The sequence below is a fragment of the Tupaia chinensis genome, unplaced genomic scaffold (genome assembly GCF_000334495.1).
Source record: "Tupaia chinensis unplaced genomic scaffold, TupChi_1.0 Scaffold000054_1, whole genome shotgun sequence".
NCBI classification, from domain to species: Eukaryota; Metazoa; Chordata; class Mammalia; order Scandentia; family Tupaiidae; genus Tupaia; species Tupaia belangeri.
The window spans coordinates 3,367,030-3,389,187 of record NW_006159512.1 but is presented as its reverse complement, the minus strand read 5'-3'; the positions used below and the strand labels follow the sequence as shown (position 1 = coordinate 3,389,187).

Genomic DNA, 22,158 nt, shown 5'->3' with positions numbered 1-22,158 from the left:
TAAAGTTTTAAAATTAGGGAGAAATTAAAATGGATGGAAGCTTTGATGCTAGTGACAAAGGATTCAGTATTTTCAAAAGTCAACTTACTGTGTCTCAAAATCAGTACAAGACATAAATTGTATAGAAATCAGCTTTCTGAAGTATGCGTGTGAAACACACCCACACCCCATTTTTAGCAGACTAATAGGAGACATCATCTTTATGATGGCAGCTTTGAGGAATGACCCAGTTCCTCACAGGGAAACACCTGGCGGTGATGATGGCCTTTCCCTATCTAGGATGAGGTCCTGCCAAGTCAAGGAAAGCCCTCTAAATAAGGACTTACCTTTTTTATCTCTAACCACTCTTGAAATTCTAGCAACTACACTGTGTGATTATACTAACTTCTTTTATGCCACCAGCATCTTTTCATACCAGGTATCACAGTCACTTTGTAACTCTAGTGATAACAAGTTGAAGGTTAGAAAGGACTGACCAGGCAGGCCCTAACCACATGAAATCCAAATATGATTGTAAAGGTCACATTTTACCTTGCCCAGCATCCATTTTCCTTTGGGAAACTATCTTCTATGACTCTAGGTCATCTTAGGAGAATTGTCAATCAAAGCTCCTCAAGCCACCGATTACTAGGAATTTGAGCACAATGACATAAAGTAGAAAATGTAGAAGTTGAAATACTCTGATGGTAGGGGTCTGGAAGGGCCGTACTTCAGTCTTTATAACCTAGATTTCGAAAATTACTCTGGTTGTGCTCTTTGCTAAGGCCTTTAGTTCAGCTTTGTGTTAGATTTTATAGGCTGTCCTGCTGATAAATTATATTGTAATAAAGAAAGCCCCAGTGAGTTTTTCTACTGCTTGTAATCAAGAAGCCTGCCTGATCCGTTCATTATCGAAACTGTGGCCTTTAACACCTGACGTTTACTGTGGTTTGTATAAAAAGTTTTAAAAACAACACTGACACTTATATGGAGTTGTTTATTTAAAATTTCCCCCCTTTATTCACGTTAGAGTACATGGGTGCAAACATGAAAAAGAAGGTTCAAAAAGAGAAGAGTACCTTCCACAGCATCTGGTCATGCCAGTCTCCTCTCTAACCCTTCAGCCTGATGAACCTTGGGCATTTGGTTCCATGTTCCCAGCATTGTATCCAGAGTTTCGGAGCAACACTGGGTTACCAGCAAATTTCTTTTTCTTTAGTTTGCTGTAGGGCATGTGCTCTCCAGAGAGGGACAGAAAGAAAGCACCCCCACCCCCACCCCGAGGGACAGCCACTCTACAGTCCCTTCTCTTCTGTGCTGTTGGGATTTTGGACAGACACACACGTACAGGGTGATTTTCAAGCCATGGGGTCTAGGACTTAAACCACGCAGTCAGCCACGTGGGATCCAGCTGTCTTAACCTCTATGTCACCTGCTTGCCGCAGGCCTTCAAATTTAAAAATAAAAATTTATTTTCATTTTTAAAAAAGTGTAAAAGGGCCAGTGGATGGTGCAGAAGTTAAGGTGACTGGATGCCACAAGCCCGGCTGCACAGTTCCAAGTCCCAGACCCAGCAGCCTGAAAAACATGTGCGGCATGTGTGTGTACATGTCCAAAATCCTGAGATGAAAATGGAGCATAAGGGACTGCAGAGTGGCCATCTCCCTAGGGGGACTTTCTCACTTCCTCTCTCTGGCAAGTGTACCCACCCTATAGCAAAAACTAAAAACAAAAAGAAAACCAAAAAAGACCGAGCGTAATACTTTTTTTAGTGAAAGAATATATTTCTGCTAACATAGTACTGACCAAAAAGACTTCAGTAAATTTGCTTGAAAAGTCTTCACTCTGTCAAATGTACTAAGTAAAAAAACAAAACACATACACACACACACACACATACACACACCTGCATAAGATTAGTCTTTCCCATTTTAATATGTATAAATAAGAATGATAATCTTTAAATAAAATACTTAGTTCTAAACATACAAAGAGAGAAATCATAACAGCCTGAAAAACAGTTTGGCCAATTCCTAGTCAAAGTCACACAGAACTACCTTTTAAGGAAAACTGACCAGTGAATCAGTGAAGTTTGTACCATTAGCTATAAAGAACTAAATTTAAAATGCAGTCACTCTTCTTCTAATGAAAAATAAATCTACTCTCAGGAACAGCATAAGCATTGTATGGTGGTCTAGCCCCTAAAGGAAAATCTAGGCTTAGTTACAGTTTACTGCACTAACCTAGCTGGAAAGCCTTAGAAAATTAGCCATAGATCAAAGTATTTACATAAGATCAAGACTTTATCTTAGGATGAAAGGTAACACACACAGGTCCTTAACCTCCTTTAAAAAGAACACTGAAATTAAACCTTCCAGTCACAACTAGTCAAGACTTTCGTTCAGAAATGTTTCTTAAATATCAAATTTCTCTTCACAGACACTATGTCCATTTTCTTCATAATCTTCTCTTGTAACCACCATATCTTCGAAATCGTCATTCTCTGATATCAGTTTTCCACCTTCCCAGGCATATGTAATAGGGCTGGAAACAAAGATAAAATAAGTGAACCCAGGTGATTTTACAGAAACCACCAGCAAACATGGAAATGAACCGAAACATTAGTTACTAGCTAACATGTGCAAGTTCTACCCACCCTAATTTAACAGAAATTATTTAAGGTGCAGAAATAAACAAATTTCATGTGAGCAGAATGAACTTGAAAAGAAAGGAATCTTGGTCACCAATACAAGATAGTGTTATTTTCCCTTATGTCCTGAATTTATGGACCCTCTACTTCTAATGAAACAAGAATACAGGTTGAGCACTCCTAATCCCAAAATCTAAAATCTAAAATGCTTCAAAATCCAAAACTTTTTGAGTGTAAATATGGCATCCACAAGTGGAAAATTCCATATTGACCATGTGATGGGGTATAGTCAAAATGCTGTAAATCAAAAATAATAAAATTAATTTAGGCTATATGTATCAGATATGAAACATAAATGAATTTGCTCCTAAAATATGGGTGTCTCCCCCCACAAGGTATCTCATGTGTATATGCAAATATTTCAAAACCTGAAATCCAAAACACTTGTGCGTCCAAATTTTTCAGGTAAGGGATACTGAACATATACAAACACAAGATCAAAAGGTGCCTAAAAGAAAAAACACTGTCAGCATAAAGTCTAAATTCATTTGTCATTTGCTCTCACAGCAACCATGAAATAGCTATTACAACCTCCATTTTATAGATTTGAAAAATGAAAAATAAGAGTCAGGGAAAAGGATTCAACCCATGACTTTTCCTTCTGCTGCTTATGCTTTGTTGCCACTAATAAGTGAAACATTTAGAAAATACTGTGCACAATAAACAATGCCGTAGAGCAGACAAAAGGTAACATTAGAACATATAAAACATTTTGTTTGGTTTACTATCTATAACCAAGGTTACACTTTGCATTATGACTCAATTCTATTTCTACTGTTGCTCTCCCCCAGAGTCTCTCCCCCAGAGTTTCAAGTATGGAAATTGTAAAGAAAAAAATAATCAGTAAATGTTTTCATGTGTGCATGTGAGCACGTGTGTGTATGTAAATTACTATAGGGCATGAATGCTAACCAGAGAGACACAGAGAGATAAGCACCCCAAAGTAGGGCTGGTCACACTACAATCTCTTGTCCTCTATTTTCTTGGGATTTGGGGCACATATGCACACGTGCCCAGAGTATTTGTCAAGCTGCCAGGTCTGGGACTTGAACTGCATAGTTGGACATGTAGGCTCCAAATGCCATAACCACCACACTATCAGCTGACCCAGTAAATCTTTTCCTGATTGTATTTAGTACACTTCCAAACATTTCATAAAAATAGGTTTATATATAAATATACAAAAAGTATTTATTTGAAAGCATTATATGTGCAATAAAGATTGATGAAATGAAATAATAAAAGTTATTTCTGTGATTTCCTTTGTCTATAACGTGTACAAGCAGGATAAAAATTCAATATGTGGGCCAGCCAGCAGCCTGGTGGTAAAGGAAGCTGGATCCCACATAGTCGACTACATGTTCAAGTCCTGGACCTGGTGGTTTGAGAAACACGCAGGGCATGTGAGTGTGCATACCCGAAATTCCAAGAGGAGAATGGAGAAGAGACTGCAGTGAGGTCACGTCCCACCTCAGGAATGATTTCTCACTTTTCCTCCCTCCCTCTGGCGAGCACATGTGTCCTACAGTAAATTAAACAAAAATAGGGTAGGGGATATATATGAAAGTTTTGGGGGCCAGCGGATGGCTGGAGGTTAAGTCGACTGGATCCCACAAAGCCAATTGCATGGTTAGAGTCTTAGACCTGGCAGCTTGAAAATCATTCTGGGTACATGTGTGTGCATGCCCAAAATCCCAAGAGGAAGATGGAGGAGAAGGGGTTGTGTGTGGCCATCTCCCTCAGGAGTAATTTCTCACTTTCCCTCTATTTTTCTCTCTATCTTTCTCTGGTACATACATGTGCCCAATAGTAATAACAAAAGAATTCTGGGGCTGGCAGGTAGCCAGCTGTGGTTCAAATCCTGGACCTGGTAGCTTGCTTTCTTACTTTCCCTCTCTCTCTCTGGTCAAATTCAAATAAATAAATACATGAAGATAAATAAAATAATTCTTTAAATTTTTTTTTCTAAAAGTTTTTAATACAAAAATAAAGACAATTGGGGCCAACAGGTGGGATGGTGGTTAAAACACTGGACTCCCTGTGGTCAAATGTGGTTTGAGTCCCAGACCCAGTGGCATAAAACTCATGTGGGGTATGTGTGCCCAAAATCCTAAGAAGAGAATGAAGAAGAAGGGATTGTGACATGGCCATTCCCCCCAGGGGCATGATTTCTCTTGTTCTCTCTTCGTTTCTCCCTCCAATAAGTACATATACCCTATGTTAAAAGCCTATAAATATAAATATAAATATGTGTGTGTATACACATACACACACACACACATATATATATAAAAGACAATTAAATATGAAAGTTTATTTAAAATATTTAGGGCCAACAGGTGGCATGATGGTTAAGGCCCTGGATCCCATATGGCTGCTGGGCATATGTGTATATGTGCCCCAAATCCCAACAGGATAATAGAGGAGAAGGGATTGAGGCATGGCCATTGCCCCGGGGGAATGATTTCTCACTTTCCCTCTCTGTCTCTCTGGCAAGCATACACATCCTATGGCAAAAAAATCTTCAAAACAAAACAAAACAAAAACTTAAGAATTTTAAAATAAAAAAAAAAAACTTATGAATTGACATAACTTATCTTTTTTGTTTTTGTTTTAGTTGTCAGAGGGTACATGCACTTGCCAGAGAGAAACAGAGAGAAAAAGAGGAAGGAAACCCCAGTGAGGCATGGTCACACCACGGTCCCTTTTCCATTTCTCCATCCTGTAGGGATTTTGGTTGCACATGCACATGGGCTGGCATGTTTTTCAAGCCACCAGTGCTGGGATTTTAACCATGGTCAGCTATTTGAGATCCATTTCTCTTAATCACTAGGCTATGGGGCTGGCATAATATAATTCATCTTAATCAATCAAAAAAATTTTTTTAAATATTTATTTACTTATTTGTTATGATTATCTATCTTTTACTTTGACTAGAGAGACAGAGAGAGAGAAAGAAAGAGAAAGTGAGAAATTTCGCAAGCCACCAGATCTGGGACCTGAACCATGGTCAGCCACGTGGAAGTTCAGCACCTTAACCACCACACCACTTGCTGACTCCTTACTCATTCAATTCTTACATTTCTATTCTTGATAGAAGTTGTCAAGAAATGACATGTCTCAGATAAATGAAATACATAATAAACTGAATGCTTTGCTTATACAAAATTTTAGGAACAAGGACTGATTTACTGGATGTAAGTGATCTTATGTTATCTGAGCACCCATTATATACTTCATCCCATTTAATTCACTGAACTATAAATTATTTCAATTTGAGAGAAGGAAAATGAGGGTCCAACAGGTGAAATAAACCCACCAACACAACAGAACCAGGCTTTAAACTCAAGTCTGCCTATGTATTTCTTTATTTACAAGATGACCTTCAAGTTTTGTTTCTATAAAAACCAACACTTACTTTTCAGGCAAGACAACAGAAACATCATAATCTGTTGGAGTAAGACATCGAACTTCTGAGTAAACTCGATCTCTAAAGCCTGGGAAAAGGGAATTTCCTCCTGTCAAAACAATGTTCCTAAAAAAATGCGGCTGCATTTCTTTAAAAGAAATAAAAGGAGAAAAGGAAGAAAAACATTAGAAAATCTTTTTATCATTCTGCAAAGACAAGGATGAGGGTATTAAGAACCATTTAGGGTGACAAGCAAGTGGTGTGGTAGTTAAGAACACTGGACTCCCACATGACTGATTGCAGTTTGAATCCTGGACCTGGAGGCTTGCTTTCTCACTTTCTTTCTTTCTTTCTTTCTCTCTCTCTCTCTCTCCCTCTCTGCTCAAATCAATATAAATAAATAAAGTTAAATAAAATAATTCTTTAAAAATCTTATTTAGGGAGGCTGGCAGGTGGTATGGTGGCTAAGGTGCTGGATTCCCACATGGCTGACCATGGTTAGCGTCCCAGACCTGGTGGCTAGCTTTCTCACTTTCCCTTTCTGTCTCTCTCTGGTTAAGTTAAAATAATAATAATATTAATAAATAAATAATTCTTTTTTAAAAAGCAATTATGGATTAATAGTTACTGATTGGCAAATCATTTAATTATTGAGATTCATTCTAAGATTTGTAATGACATTATTCACACAAATAGAGACATTAAATAGAAGGAAATAAGACCTCACAAATCTTTTTTTTAGAAATATTTTATTTAAATTTACTTATTTTTTAATTTGATCAGAGAGGGACAGAGAGAGAGAAAGTGAGAAAGCAAGCCATCAGGTCCAGGACTCGAACCATGGTTGGCCATGTAGGAATTTAGCTCCCTTAACCACCACACACCTCACAAATCTTTAAAAGAAAAACCCAAGATAAGGGAGAGTTTCAACTAGTGGCTAATTACTATATACACATGAAAACTATACATAAATGAGTATCATTCTAGTAGCAGATAATTGATAATTATAATAATTTCCCCCTGAAATGGGGGTCTTGCTGTACGCTGAGATTTTAAGGGTAAAAAGGAGGTTTCTTTCACGACATTTCATTTATAAGCCCAAATTTCCATATTATTTCACTAATATATATATATATATATGTATGTATTATATAATACTAACCTCTGATTGTGAAAACCACTCATAATCTATAATAGTTTGTAAAGAAGGGATCTAGGTGTGAACACCATTAACATTACATATAGCAAACATCAAGTGCCATAACATGAGTCAGTATTAAAAGCCTACAAAGTACCACCGAGAAATTCATCAGGAAATTATAGGTACTGGCTGTCCTATCTAACGCTTCTGTTATTGAAAACAAGAACGGGGCACCCTATATTCACACTGAATCCCATAATATGACATTAAAGCAGTGTAGTACAAAATATTATATACATCATGACAGTGACTATGTAAAATGTGAAATTAACCTGACGAATTGTGAACTAATTATGTTAAGGTGATAGCATTTTGTGACTTTCACGTTCTTTTATTTTTTTAAATTATTCATTCATTCATTCATTCATTCATTTTCATTTTACCAGAGAAAGATACACACGGGAGTGGGGAGATAAGGGTGGGGAATGAAAGCAAGAAAGCAAGTCACTAGGTCGGAAATGTGAACCAAGGTCAACCATGTGGGAATCTCCAGCATCTTAACCACCTTGCCACCTGCTGGCCCCTTTCTTTTCTATTCTTTACTTTTTCTTTTTTTTTAATTTGTAATTGCCAGAGGGTGTATGCTTGCCAGAGTGAGACAGCGAAAACACCCTCCAGTGGGTGTGTTCATACCACAATTTTTTCTCATTTCACCATCTTGTTGGAATTCAGGGCATACATGCACATGTACTTGGTGTGTTTCTCAAGGCATTCAGACCAGGATCAGGATTTAAACCATGGTGCACCATATGGGATCCAGCTCCTTTAACCACAAGGTCAGCTCCAAATTATAAATTTCCATTCTGTACAGATTTAGGTTAAATTAAAACTTTTCTAAAATGGGTATGGGAATTTAATACTCATGAAGAGGTAAATGTCTTCAAGTTTATATGGGCCATCATGACTTTTCCTATACCAAATATATAATGAATTAAGTAAAAATTATTTAAGTGAATTTATGGGAACTGGAAATTTGTGCTAATAAAACAGACTTTCATTGACCTGAAATCATTTAGAAGAGAGTTTGTAGAACTTATGATTTAAAACAAAAATCATTATTCATTATGTTACTGTAACTATGAATGTACCTTCAGGTAAGTTCTGAATTGAGTAGACAATAGCTTCTGGAATTCCCATTTCTTGAATTCCTATATCAGAAGGATTAAAGAGTATTTCTGGAACAGCAAATCTTTCATTGGCCAGACGAAGGATCTGTTCTCCAGATTTATATTTTCCACTCAATACCATCTCTTCCCTTGGCTTAAAGGAATATAAGACAAAAAGTTTAAGCTACATTAGCTTACATGATAATAGTAATATATAATACAAGTACAGACAACCCCTGACTTACATGGTTTAACTTACGGGTTTTTGACTTTATGATGTTGCAAAGTGATATGCATCCTATAAAAACCATTCTTCAAATTTTGAATTTTAATTCTTCTTCTAGGCTAGCGATATGCAACATGATACTCTCTCATGATACTGGGCAGCAGCAGTCGAGCTACAGCTCCTAGTCTACCACTCAATCAAAAGGGCTTGTAAACAACCAATACTCTATAGAGTTAGGTGTATTCAAATGCACTTTCTTCTTAGATTTATAGGGATATAACCTAATTGTAATTTGAGGATCATCTGTAACATAACCATGTTCTTGGAAATTTCAGGATCTCAAAAGTTAGAAAAACATAGCATTCTGTTGCCAAAACTACACAAGTAATTACTGAACTTTCATATGACTATTCCTCTGAAGATAATATGGCAGTTTTATCCTATATATTTTAAAATAGAAAAGAGAAAATAAAAATAAAGAGGGGCTTGCAGGTGGCATGGTGATTAGGGTGCTGGATTCCCACATGGCCAGGCACAGTTCGAGTCCCGGACCTGGCAGCTTGCTTTTTTCCTTTCCCTCTCCCGCTCTATGGTTAGATTAAAATAATAAATAAATGAATAAATAATTTTTTTAAAAAATCAGTTTCAGGGCTGGGCAAGTGTTGTGGTTAGGGCACTAGACTCCCACATGGCCAAATGTGGTTCAAGTCCCAGACCTAGTAGCTTGCTTTCATACTTTCCCTTTCTCTCTGGTCAAAATAAATAATAATGAAAAATAAAATTAAATAAATACTTCGTTTTTTTTTTTAAATCAGTTTCCAGGGTCAACAGGTGGCATGGTGGTTAAGGCACTGAACTCCCACATGGCTTATAGCAGTTTGAGGCCTGGACTCAGCAACTTCAAACTTATGCAAGGTGGGTGTGCATGCATGCCCAAAATCCTGAGAGGAGAATGGAGAAGGAATTGCGGTATGGCCATCCCTCCAGGGAGTAATTTCACACTTCCTCTCTCTCTGTCTCTGTCTCTTTGGCAAATACATGTGCTCTATGGCAAAAATATTTCCAAAAAGAAAAAAAAATCGGTTTCAAAGTGATTTAAGCAACTGAATAGTCTGTATCCTTAAAATTACCTTATGATGCCAACACTATATGAGGTCTACTTATAACACAAAGGTTAACTATGACTTATAGTCTTCTGTTACTTATTTTCTGCTAACCCACCCATCCTGTAAGCTTTGTTCCTGAAAGGATAGAAAAAAACAATCTCCTTCCTTCCACAACATTCTATATCAAATAATGGCGCTTCTCAATTTTTACAAAGAATCACCAGCTCTTCTAGATTCAGACATAAACATTCATTCCCTGGGCTTATTGGGTCAAAGTCATGACGCATTTTTGCCTAGAAAAAACACAGAAAAGTGCGATGACTTTTCTGACGACCCAATATATATGTACATTTCCTCTCACATGAAATATATCCCAATCCTAGGGGACAGCAGGTGGCATAGTGGTTAAGGTGCTGGACTCACACATGGCCAACTCTAGTTCGAGTCCCAGAACATGGTGGCGTGAAACTCACACTTGAGTATGTGTGTGTATGTCCAAAATCCTGGGAGGAGAATGGAGAGAGGATCGCAGCATGGCCAGCCCCCCAGGGGGGTGGCTTCTCGTTTTCTTTGTCTCTCTCTCTCTAGGGAGAACATAAAACCTATAGCAGAAAGTATTTTTTAAAAAACAAATATGAATACTTTATATGAAAAGAAATGAATAATTTATTATTAAGAATATTGTATAGGGGCCAGCAGGTGGCATGGTAGTTAAGGCACTGGACTCCCACATGGCTGACCACGGTAGAGTCCCAGACCTAGTGGCTTGCTCTCTCATTTTTCCTTTCTCTCCTTCTCTGTCTGGTCAAATTTAAAAAATTATGGTAATTACAAATGGAATTAAATAAACAAATATCTCTTTCAAAAATAATAATGATGGGAACCAGCAGTTAGCGTAATGGCTATGTCGCTGGATTCCCACGTAGTCGACCGCGGTTCGTGTCCCGGACCCGGTGGCTTAAAACTCACGCCGGGCGCGTGTGCGTGCGTGCCCAAGATCCCGAGAGGAGAATGGAGGAGAAGGGATTGTGGCATGACCATCCCCCCGGGGGGTGATTTCTTGCTTTCTGTCTCTATGTCTCTCTCTGTCTGTCTGGCGAGCGCACGTGCCCTACAGTGAAAATCTCTCCAAAAAAAAAAAAATAATAATGATAAAATAATTCTTAAAAGGAGTAATGTATATAAAGGCTTTTTTTTTTAAGAGAAATTTTTGGTATAGGGCACGTGCACTCACCTGAGAGACAGAGAGACACAAAGTGAAAAATGAAAAATCACCCACAGAGGGGATGGGCACACTGCAATCCCTTCTCTATTTGCCTCTCAGGATTTGGGGTACACACACCTGCGTACCCAGGATGAGTTTAAAGGCACTGGGTACAGGACTCAAACCATGGTCGGCTAAGTGGGAGCATAGTGATGTAACCATTATGCCATCTGCTGTTGCCATATATAAAGGATAGTAAAGGTTCCTTAATGAATATTATAGGTTCCTTAACATAGTCACCAATACTCAATTCAGATTTCAGCTTCCTTAGAAGTTTTTTTTTTTTTCTTTTTTCTTTTTTTTTTTTTGAGAGGTTATTGTTATAGGGCCCACGTGCTCGCCAGAAAAAGAAAGAGACCAAAAGTGAGAAATCGCCCCCTGGGATGGCCATGCTGCAATCCCTTCTTCTCCATTCTCTCAGGACCTTGAGCATACATGCACATGTACCCAGCATGAGTTTGAGCCCCTGGGTCTGGGACTCAAACCACAGTTGACTACATGGGAGTCCAGCAGCATAGCCATTATGACAACTGCTGGTCCCCTCAGTTTCTTTCTGATTCTCAAATAAATGGACCATCAACTATTCTCTACTGTTCCCTAAATTATCCTACATAGCCTATATTGTTTACTATCCCATATTCACTAGCTATCTAGCATAGCTTATTACCAGATTCACAGTAGGCATTCAATAAATTCTTGAATAATGGCATGTAGGCCAACAACATGCCATTCATTATATTTAACATTCCTTGTAAGGTACACCTTCTTTATCGAATGCTCATAAAACTCTCCGAGATAGATACATTGTCTTTTTTTTTCTTTTTTCTTTTGAGTTTATATAACTTTATGGTAGAAGAAAAGACTGTGGTCAATGCATATGAAAATGAATATTATGAAGATTGCGTTTTAGATTAATTTGCAGGTCTTCCTTTTTGTAAGTCCCCTCTTATGTTTCCTACAGCACGGTCCTTGAGCATCAATCAGTGTTTGGTGCTTGCTCCTAGTAAGGCTTTTGCTTCATTTATTTTGGTTGCAAAGTAAGGCAACCCACCTTTATCTGGGTGATTCAAAATTATGATTCTTCTGTGAGCTATCCTAATCTCTTTTTTTTTTATTTTAAAGAATCATTTTTTATTGAACTTTATTTATTATTATTATTTTCCAGTTTGATCAGAGAGAGGAGAGACAGAGAGAAAGTGAGAAAGCAAGCCACCAGGCTCAGAATTCAAAATGCAGTTAGCCATGTGGGAGCCCAATACCTTCAACAACCACACGACCTGATAGCTCCAAGCTGTTCTAATCTTGGCCTTACCAGCAGATGGGCTTACACCTAAAATCAGACTAGCTTCGTGTCTACTCATTTTCTGTTCAAATCCTCCATTTTAGTAGGATGAAAGGATAGGAGTAGTAATCTTCAGGAGTAGTAATCTTCTTTGCAGTTTCTGTGATTACTTGTTCTAGAGGTTTCTGGATCTGAAATGCATAGCAACCAGTCCCTGATCAATACCCACGTGAGGTTGTTTGACTGAGAGTGGTGAGTGTGTGGCGTAGTGTAGAACCTCACCAGCGAGGGCGGTGCCACCATGGGCAGCCATGGCAATGAGGCCCTGGATGATGCAGAGCTTGGCCAATATATTGCCTTTTTAAATTAATGATGTAATTGGGCTTGCAACTGTCAAGGTTACATAACTTGCTCAAGGTCATTCACACAATGCACTTATAAAATATTCCAGCCACTACATTGCCACACTTAACCTGGAAGTGAATGATTCAGATTGCTATCATTTGGAAAGTCCATGCTCAAAACATTACTTTTTATATTAAAAAGTCCTAAAAAATTATATTTATAATACTAGCAGAAGGACAAGAAAAACTAAATCACTTTAATCCCAATTAAACTATTAACTATAGTAACAAAGAGAAGAATATTATTTAAATCCCAATTAAACTATTACTTTAGTAACAAAGAGAAGAACATTTATTCCTCAAAGAAGACTTTCTTCTCAGATAGAAAATATTTCCTATAAATTTACAAATTCATTAAAACTGAAATTGACTTGTGTTTAAGGGCTATAACTCATTTTGTCAGTACCCAAAATAATCTGAGGCAAATGCAGATTTCGAGAATTTCAGATAACAAAACATTAAAGGTTATCTACTTTATGGCCTTGTATTATAAAAGGGTATCATACAAGTTACTCAGGCTCAAATATCTAACTAGAACAGAAAGGCAGAACTAGATATACCTGTTGTGTGTTGGCACTAAAGCTATTAATCATTAATATATGATCTGGGACTATAAGTAGCTTATTTTTGAGAGAATAGTTCTAAAAAATATTTTTGTTTTCGACACAGAAAATAAAGGACCTTATAAGGACGGCTGAGAGTTGCTATTTGGCATAGGCCATGATGAGGGCATGGCTGTAATAAATTTTAATTCTGCTCCCATTAAAGAAATGATCAGTTTGGGGCCAGACAGTGGTGCGGTGGTTGAGGCGAGTGGATCTCACATGCCCACTGTGCGATTTGAGTCCGAAACCCAGGAGCTTGAAAATCACACTGAATGTATGTGCAGGTATACCCAAAATCTCAAGAGGAGAATGGAGGAGTAGGGTCTGCAGCATGGCCATCCCTCTTGGGAGATGATTTCTCATACTCTCAATCTGTCAAGCATACATACCCGCTAGCAAACTAAAAAAAAAAAAAAAAAAGAAAACTGCTTCTGCTTCTCAATACTTTGTGAAAGTACACTGCATTTTTCCCCTTTCAACTACAATCCGAGCATATCAAACTACATATGAGTAAAATTCAAGCCAGCTATGTCAGTAATTTTCAGAAAAAAAGAAAGAAAAAAGAACTGGTTTATAGCTGGATTTAAAATAATTCTTGAGTAAACAGAAATGGGTCAATTGCAATATAGATAATGATAATATTTATCTCCAGATGTCACTTGTTACCCTTTGGCTAATAGTTATTTTAAATTTAGTGAGGTTTTCTTCTTTTCTTTCTTTCTTTCCTTTTTTTTTTTTTTTTTTTTTTGTAGTTTTTGCTATAGGGCATGTGCACTTGCAGGCGGAGAAAGTGAGAAATTATCCCCCATGAGGGATGGCCATGCCACAATCCCTGCTCCTCCTCCAGTCTCCTCTCAGGATTTTGGGCGCACATGCACCTATAGCGATTTCAAGCCATCAAGTATGGGACTTGAACAGCACAGCCGGCCATGTGGGATTCAATGCCTTAACTTCCATGCCACCTACTGGCCCAGTGAGAAATTTCTTAATCAAATTTATAAAGTTGTGCCTGGAAAAATGGCCACCAAAAAGGCAGTCTTCAACAACTCTCTAAGAGAGATCCCAGCTGGATGTAAAATACTTTTCAAATCTGGGGCCGGAAGGTGGTGTGGTGGGGTTAAGGGCACTAGACTCCCATATGGCTGACCACGGTTTCAGTATCAGACCTGGCGGCTTGCTCTCTCTCTCTCTCTTACTCTCACTCTGTCCATTTATGTCAAATATAAAATAAAATGAATAAATAAGCAAATAAAGTTATCTAAAATAATTCTTCAAAAAAAAAACTTTTCAAATCTGACTAAAGTGGTCATATGAAGAAATGCCATTAATGATATTTAAAATTACCTTACAAAAGCCCTTTTTAATTGTACTGAAGTCAGGCAAAACATAGTCTATCATTACTGTATTTTCTTCTCCTTTCAATCTGGAAAACAAAATACAGATTTATATAAGGTATTTTTAATTAAGTGTAACATTACCCAAGAATCAACTTTCCAGTTCTTCAATTACCATTAAACATACTTTGCAATATCCATATCTCTGTAAAAATCCTGAGATACGTAGCACACATCTTCTTTCACTTGATTAATCACGTGTGTTTCATCCATTACATGTAGTTGCCTAGCAGAAATGAAAATAGAAACTTTAAAATGGAAAAATGTATAACTTACAATTACCACTTAAAATATATTCACTTATTTATTTATTTATTTACATTTACTCTAAGGCATGTTTGTTTGCCAAGGAGAGAGAGAAAAAAAGTGAGAAACCATCCCCCAGGTGGGGGGGAGGGGTGGATCACGCACTGCAATCCCTTCTCTTCTATTCTCCTCTTGTGATTTTGGGCACACACACGAGAGCCTAGTGGGTTTTACAAGCTACTTTTTTGTACCACACAGTGAGACACGTGGGATCCAGCTGCCTTAACCATGTCATGTAGCTGGCCCTAAATATATTTGTACAAAGTGGTAACATTTATCTAAGTAAAGACCAAACTTTACTAATTCTACCCTCAGAATCTTGCAACAATGCTTTAACTCTGTGCCTTTCTTTTCTGATGATAGAAGTACTAAGTCAGCACACAGTACGTAGTACAAAGAAGGTGTTTTATAAACATCTAATCAGTGAATCAGAGAAAACACAGGCTTAATGTAAAAAAATAAAGATTATAGGATCATTCAGTAGCATGTTGGTTAAGGAGGCTGGGTCCAATAGGCTAACTGCAAATCCCAAACCTGGTGACTTGGAAAACATGCACATGTGTGCATGCACACCCAAAACATCAAAAGGAGAAATGAAGAAGGGAGGGCAGCATGACTACCCCCAAGGAGAGTGCTTTCTCACTTTCCCTCTCTCTCAAAAAATAAATTTAAAAAAAAAAAAAGATCATTCCCTGTACCCCATCCTCCCAAAGGATCAAAGCTAAATATTACCTGTAAGATATGATCTCCTTTAGATGATTGGTTAGGAGTTTTCCTCCCACATTTATCCTAAGAGAGAATTCAAATTTGGTTCAGTTTTCATGCATTTCAGTCAATTTCATCCTACGAAATAACATGAAAATTCAGTTGGAACTTACCGAATAATTGCTTCTTTTTTCTTTTTACTTCTACAATATGGAACTATATGTGTAAAGGAATATCCACTATCGACAATGATACAGCATAATTCAGAAGGATTGTCTCGGAAATACCTATGTGCACTGAGAGCCCCAGCTATTAAGACAAAAAAAGATTAAGGAAGAAATGAGCACATTAAATAAAAGTATAACATTAATTTATTAAAAAAGGTAGCAATAACTCAATTTCAATGAGAACTTTAACTCACCGTTTACTCTTAATACTGCCTGGAATTGGTACTCTTCAAATAGAATTTCATTCATTGATTCCTGAATTGAAGTGAAGTTAAAATATGGTTCTGTGATAATAATGTTAGTATCTAAAAAATCTACCTATAGGAAGGAAAAAAAAAGTTTTGAAATATATAAATGAAGTTTTACATATATAAACAAAATTATTTAATCCTCATAATAATCCTAATGTAGTCTTACCCCATTTAATAGATGAGCAAACTAAGGCATTCATTTAGCTGCTCAGTGACATAGCTAGGAGTTGAATCTAGGGAGTTTGGTTAAAGAATCAATGTACTTTATTATGCAATTTTCTCTCTTTTAATGGTAGCTAATAAAATGGTACTGTCTAATTGCTTAAACATAATAATAATGAATGATATTACTAACAGAAGTACTGGAGCTTTTATTTTTTTCAAAAGGAAAAAGGCAGGGTCAGCGATGGTGTAGTGGTAACAGTACTGGACTCCCACATGGCTGACCATGGTTTGAGTCTTGGACCTGATGGCTTAACAATCATGCTAGGCACATGTGTGTGCATGCCCAAAGTCCTAGGAGGAGAATGGAGGAGAATGGACTGTGTCATGATCATCATCCCTGAGGGGTAATTTCTCCATTTCCTTCTCACTGTCTTGTCTCCCTGTTTCTCTCTAGTGAGTGCCAAAAACAAAGACCTTAAGAGAAATAAAAAAAAAAAAAAAAAAAAACTGGGAACCAGCAGTTAGCGTAATGGCTATGTCGCTGGACTCCCACGTAGTCGACCACGGTTCGCGTCCCGGACCTGGGGGCTTAAAACTCACGCCAGACACGTGTGCGTGCGTGCCCAAGATCCTGAGAGGAGAATGGAGGAGAAGGGATTGCGGCGTGACCATCCCTCCTGGGGGGCGATTTCTCACTTTCTGTCTCTCTGTGTCTCTCTCTGTCTGTCTGGTGAGCACATGCGCCCTATAGCAAAAACCTCTCCAAAAAAAAAAAAAAAAGAAAAATAGAAATAATAAAATAAAAGGGAAGATGTTCCAAGATATTTAATATTTACCTAATTCTCTCCTGCACATTCTGGAGAAGTATTAAAATTTGAATATTCTCTCAGGATTCCTACAGCTACACTGTAGATGTTAAAAGCACAAAATTCTCGTGTAATGGTCACAAATTCAGATTTGTAAACAAAAATATTTTATCATGAAAATTAAACATGATAGTCAATTGGCCTAATAATAGTAGAAATCTGAAGTAAAATTTTAATCTTTCATATAGACTATCTCTACTCAACCTCTATTCTTTCCATTCACTTATTAAATATTTTGAAAAGTCAAAGTTAGGCAAAGTTATAAAGTGACTTCTATATGAACTAAAAACATGTTGGTTCATGAATCTTAAAACACAAATTCTAAGTTTCCATTCAAATAAGATATAGATATACAATTTGAATACATACTCATAATTTGTTACCTGATACATTTCTTTTCCAAAAAGGTAATCCCAAACTTGTCTTTGAACATCCCAATTAACCAAGTAGCCCTAAAAAATATTTTATAAATTTAATTGTCAAGAATATTTGAACTTCTATAAAGTTTATTTATATAGTTATTTCATATGAGAGACAGAGAAAGAGAGGTTATCCTCAACAGGGTTTCATCCTGGATTCTCCCCCACAGCTTTTTCAGCCAGCCAGGGTCATGGGTATATTTGTGTAAGTCCAGTGTGTACAGATTGACCAGGGAACTGAACCCTCAATCCACCATATGGATCCAGCATCAGAAAGCCCTGTGATTCCAATGTGCCACCATGGCTAAACACATTTTAACAATTTTTAAAAATCATTAATAGTGTTGGCCCTGTGGCCCAATGGGTAAGGGAGCCACATCTCGTAAGGCTGACCGTGGTTAGAATCTCAACCCCAGTGGCTTGAAAAACATATTGGACATGTGCATATGTGCTCAGAGTCCAGACAGGATGGATTAATGAAGTAAGGACTGTGGTGTGACCATGCCTCATTAGCAGGGGCTTCCTCTCACTCTCTCTCTTTCTTTAGGAAGCTCATCCACCTCTGTCAATTAAAAAGAAAAGTTAGATTAATATATTCTAAATCACTGATTTCTATCTCTTTATGGTTTCCTTTTTCATTCTAATACTGTATGAACTCAAACTAATCGTATTGGTGTGTTTTTTTTCCTTTTAAATTTTTAAAAGGGTGGGGGGACTGGCAGGCGGCATAGTAGTTACTGCACTGGATACTCCCACATGATGGCTAACCACGGTTTGAGTCCCAGATCTGGTAGCTTGCTATCTCACTTTCTCTCTCTTTCTCTCTGGTCAAATTAAAAAAAAAAAAAAAAGAATAAATACAATTAAATAATTTTTTTTAAAAGGGGGGTCATTTAGAAATGACACAAAATTGAGTTACCTTTTGAAAAGGAAGGATGTAAAAGAGTCCAGAAGGATCTTTAATTTCATCTATCTGGTTAGCAGTAAAAGTTTTCAGACGTGCTGTTTTTGACCTGAACTGACAGTTAGGAATAACCCTAGAAACAAAGAAACAAATACTACCATTATTCCATGTATATTTAGTTTCTAAAAATAACTTTAACCACCATCCTTGATGCCAATAGATTTGCATATCCAACCTAGTTTTTCTTCTTTTGTCTTCAAATAATTAAAAGAATGCTTCTTTTTAAGATTCTACTGTAGGGACCAGCAGTTAGTGCAATGGCTTTGTCGCTGGACTCCCATGTAGTCGACCGCGATTCATGTCCTGGACCCAGCGGCTTAAACTCACGCCGGGCGCGTGTGCGTGCGTGCCCAAGATCCTGAAAGCAGAATGGAGGAGAAGGGATTGCAGTGTGGCCATCCCCCCTGGGGGGTGATTTTTCTCTTTCTACCTCTCTGTCTCTCTCTGTCTTTCTGGCGTGCGCACGTGCCCTCTAGCGAAAACCTCTCAAAAAAAATACAAAGCTTCCACTATGTAACAGATTCTATGGTGGGCCCTTACTTTTCCTCAAATAATCTTCAAGAATTCCTACAGGTGGGGCTGGCAGATACCATGGTGGTTAAGGTGTTGGACTCTCACATGTTGACCCCTGTTCTAGTCCCAGACTTAGCAGCTTGCTTTCTCTCTCTCTCTCCCTCTATTTCTCTCCGTGTGTCTTTCTATGGTCAAAATAAAGATTAAAACGAGAGAGAGAAGAAAAAAAAAAAAAGAGAGAAAGAAATAAAGAAAAAGAAATCCCTATAGGGGGGTATTGGTTCTTCCACTGTGAAAGTGAGAGCCAGGGCTTTAGTAAAGGTCCTACTCTTTCTGGGTATAATATGAAAAATTTTAATAACATTTTGGTTTTTAAAATATCACAAATTCAAAATTCTGACCATAAAATTAAGCTTCCAAGAAGTCAAAAGTTCCAATCAGGAAACTACTATGGGGTAACAGAATTAGGAATATGGTCGCTGCCCACCATGAGCATACAGTCCAGTTATGTACATAAACTAGAACCATTATATGAAGATGCAGGCATTCAAATACATATGATACTAGGATAATACTGTAAAACTGATTTGTACCTACTTGTTTCACTTACTATGCTGTCAGCATTTTTCTCTATATGCTTAACTATTCTTTAGGGAGCTAATTTTAAGTAGCTATATTGTTGCCGATCCCATGGTTGTTTTATAATGCATTTACTCAATATTATTTAGCCTGTTTCCCCCACAACCAACATTTTTTTGGTATCTGCACACAATGTCCAATAACAATACTGGCATCCTACATACTCTTACCAAGTACTTTTTTTTTTTTTTTTTTGAGAGGTTTTCCCTATAGGGCGCGTACACTCACCAGACAGACAGAGAGACAGAGAGACAGAAAGCGAGAAATCACCCCCCAGGGGGGATGGTCACGCTGCAATCCCTTCTCCTCCATTCTCCTCTCGGGATCTTGGGCACGCACGCACACGCTCCCGGCGTGAGTTTTAAGTCACCGGGTCAGGGACGCGAACTGTGGTCACCTACGTGAGAGTCCAGCGACATAGCCATTGCGCTAACTGCTGGTTCCCACCAAATACTTTTAATTCCTTAGGTAAATGATAGTACAATAGAACAGCTGTGTCAAAGGATATGAACAATGATACTCATTGCCAAAATGTTTTCCAGAAGGTCTGCAACAATTTACATTTTTACTCAATTTGATTTCCTTATTAAAAAAAAGAAGAAAGAAAGAAAAATAGAACAGGAAGAAAAAAATTAAAACCTCTGTGAATCTGATAGAGGGAAAATGTATCTTTAAGTTTGCCTATTCAGTCATATAATTTTATGACTGTACTTTTTACAAATGCCATTGTAAGTACTTCTGCTTAACTGACCTTATCAAACAGATCAGTCAGTGGGACAATGCCTTCAAGTCTTTAAATCCCACGAGAGTGCCTTTTAGACTTTCTGGGCTATGGAACCGTCTGAAGATCTGATGAAAGGTATAATAGCGTCCACAGGAAAATACATATACACCCAAAATGTTGCCCACAATTTCTGAAGGCCATCAACTTTGTCTACGAGGCACCCCCTATAACGAACGCATCTTTAGAACCCTATTTTCCTTAGCTATTCCCTACTACGAAATGAAAACATACATGCCACTTCCGGGACCTCTCTGTCAAATCTATCTCAAGCCAAAATCAATTCCAGTTCAGTGCATCACAATCACCCACCCAGCTCCAACCAAGGCACCCCTCGGGCTCAAGTAAGAGTCGCGCAGGGGCGTTTGCAGGTCACTGACGTCCGAAAGGAAGCGTAGCGTGTGAAACTACAGGGCCCACGTGTCTCGTCCCGCAGAAAGCGGACACTTACGAGACGTTTTCATGGCTGTAGCCGATCTTGGCGTTGTAGGCTCCATTATCCAGCACCAAGGTGGTCATCTTATCACCCACCGCGCCACAGCCTCAGCCGCCTCTTCCCGACCTCTCTGCTCGAGCGTCTTCCGGCACTCTATGGTTTACTGGGCGGGGCGTTAGGGCGCGCTTTCGGTCGCCGTAGCAACGGAGGACGCCGGAAGCCGAGGACCGCGGAACAGCGGTACTTGTCAGTGAGCACGCGCTGAGTTTCCACGCACGACCTGTTTACTTGGTGCCGAAATGCGACCAGAGCAGAAACTATCAAGTGCTTTCTCATCCAGTTCGTATTTGTTCTTTGCGTAGATTGACTCGCGTCTGCAAGTTTCTCCTAACGCTTGTAGCGACCCGACTGCATACGTGTACGTGAGTGTGTGTTGTGTGTGTTTGAACAGTATTTATTCGGACAGTGACATTTCTTGAAGAAGAAAGTGCAAAACCATTCGTACCACGGACCTCGCTAGGAAATCTCTTTAGCCTCCTTCCTGGCCACTCCCCATCCTGCTGTGAAATCCAGTCATTTTGAATGACATAACGTTGCCTGGCTTCCCCCCACCCCAACATTCATAACTCCCCTCTTCCCTTGCCGAGTTCTTCTTCGAGACCAAATTTATACTTCTTTTTCATCTAAAAAAGGGTTCTTGACATCTGACATGCTCCCTCTCCATCCCCTTTCTGGAATTAAGTGCCCCCCCCTACTGTTTCTGTAATACTCAAGGCTAACTATGTATCATAATCCTTAAGAGTATGAATTTTGGATTTGAACCTGGACTCTACCACAAAATGCCTGCGTAGCTTTTTGCGATACTGATGATAATGGTTAATGTTTACAGGCTGCTTTCTCCACTAGTGAGTAAAGCTATTCCAATAGCGTATATATACATATGTAAATACAATATATAAATGTATATATTTATACATATGCATCTACAAATAAAAGAGATAGTGGTTTAGGGTGAAACATCTAGATTCCATACTGAGTCAAACTCTGGCTCTGCCACTAGACATCCTGGATAGGTTAGCTAACAATGCTGCCTTAGCTTCCTCACCAGTAAAATGGAATAATACAACATCCCCTCGCAGAATTGTTTAATGAAAAGTAAATGATAAAAGTCAAGTACATGGCAGTGGTTATTATTATTAT

General features: G+C 38.2%; 1 protein-coding gene across 2 annotated transcripts; it reads right to left on the bottom strand.

Moving 5' to 3' along the window:
• Positions 1-1,739: 1,739 nt before the first annotated feature.
• Positions 1,740-21,101, bottom strand: ACTR6 (actin related protein 6). 2 transcript variants are annotated; one of them, XM_006141378.3, is made up of 11 exons: positions 20,974-21,101; positions 18,545-18,662; positions 17,590-17,658; positions 16,119-16,242; positions 15,871-16,006; positions 15,725-15,781; positions 14,814-14,912; positions 14,637-14,715; positions 8,388-8,559; positions 6,108-6,246; positions 1,740-2,523 (listed from the first exon to the last, which is right to left on the bottom strand). In XM_006141378.3, exons 1-11 carry the CDS (start codon positions 21,039-21,041, stop codon positions 2,394-2,396), a joined length of 1,191 nt encoding a protein of 396 aa, XP_006141440.1. In that variant the 5' UTR covers positions 21,042-21,101; the 3' UTR covers positions 1,740-2,393. The 2 variants fall into 2 exon arrangements, with proteins under 2 accessions (XP_006141440.1, XP_006141441.1); XM_006141379.3 differs by lacking the exon at positions 17,590-17,658.
• Between the last annotated feature and the right edge of the window lie 1,057 nt (positions 21,102-22,158).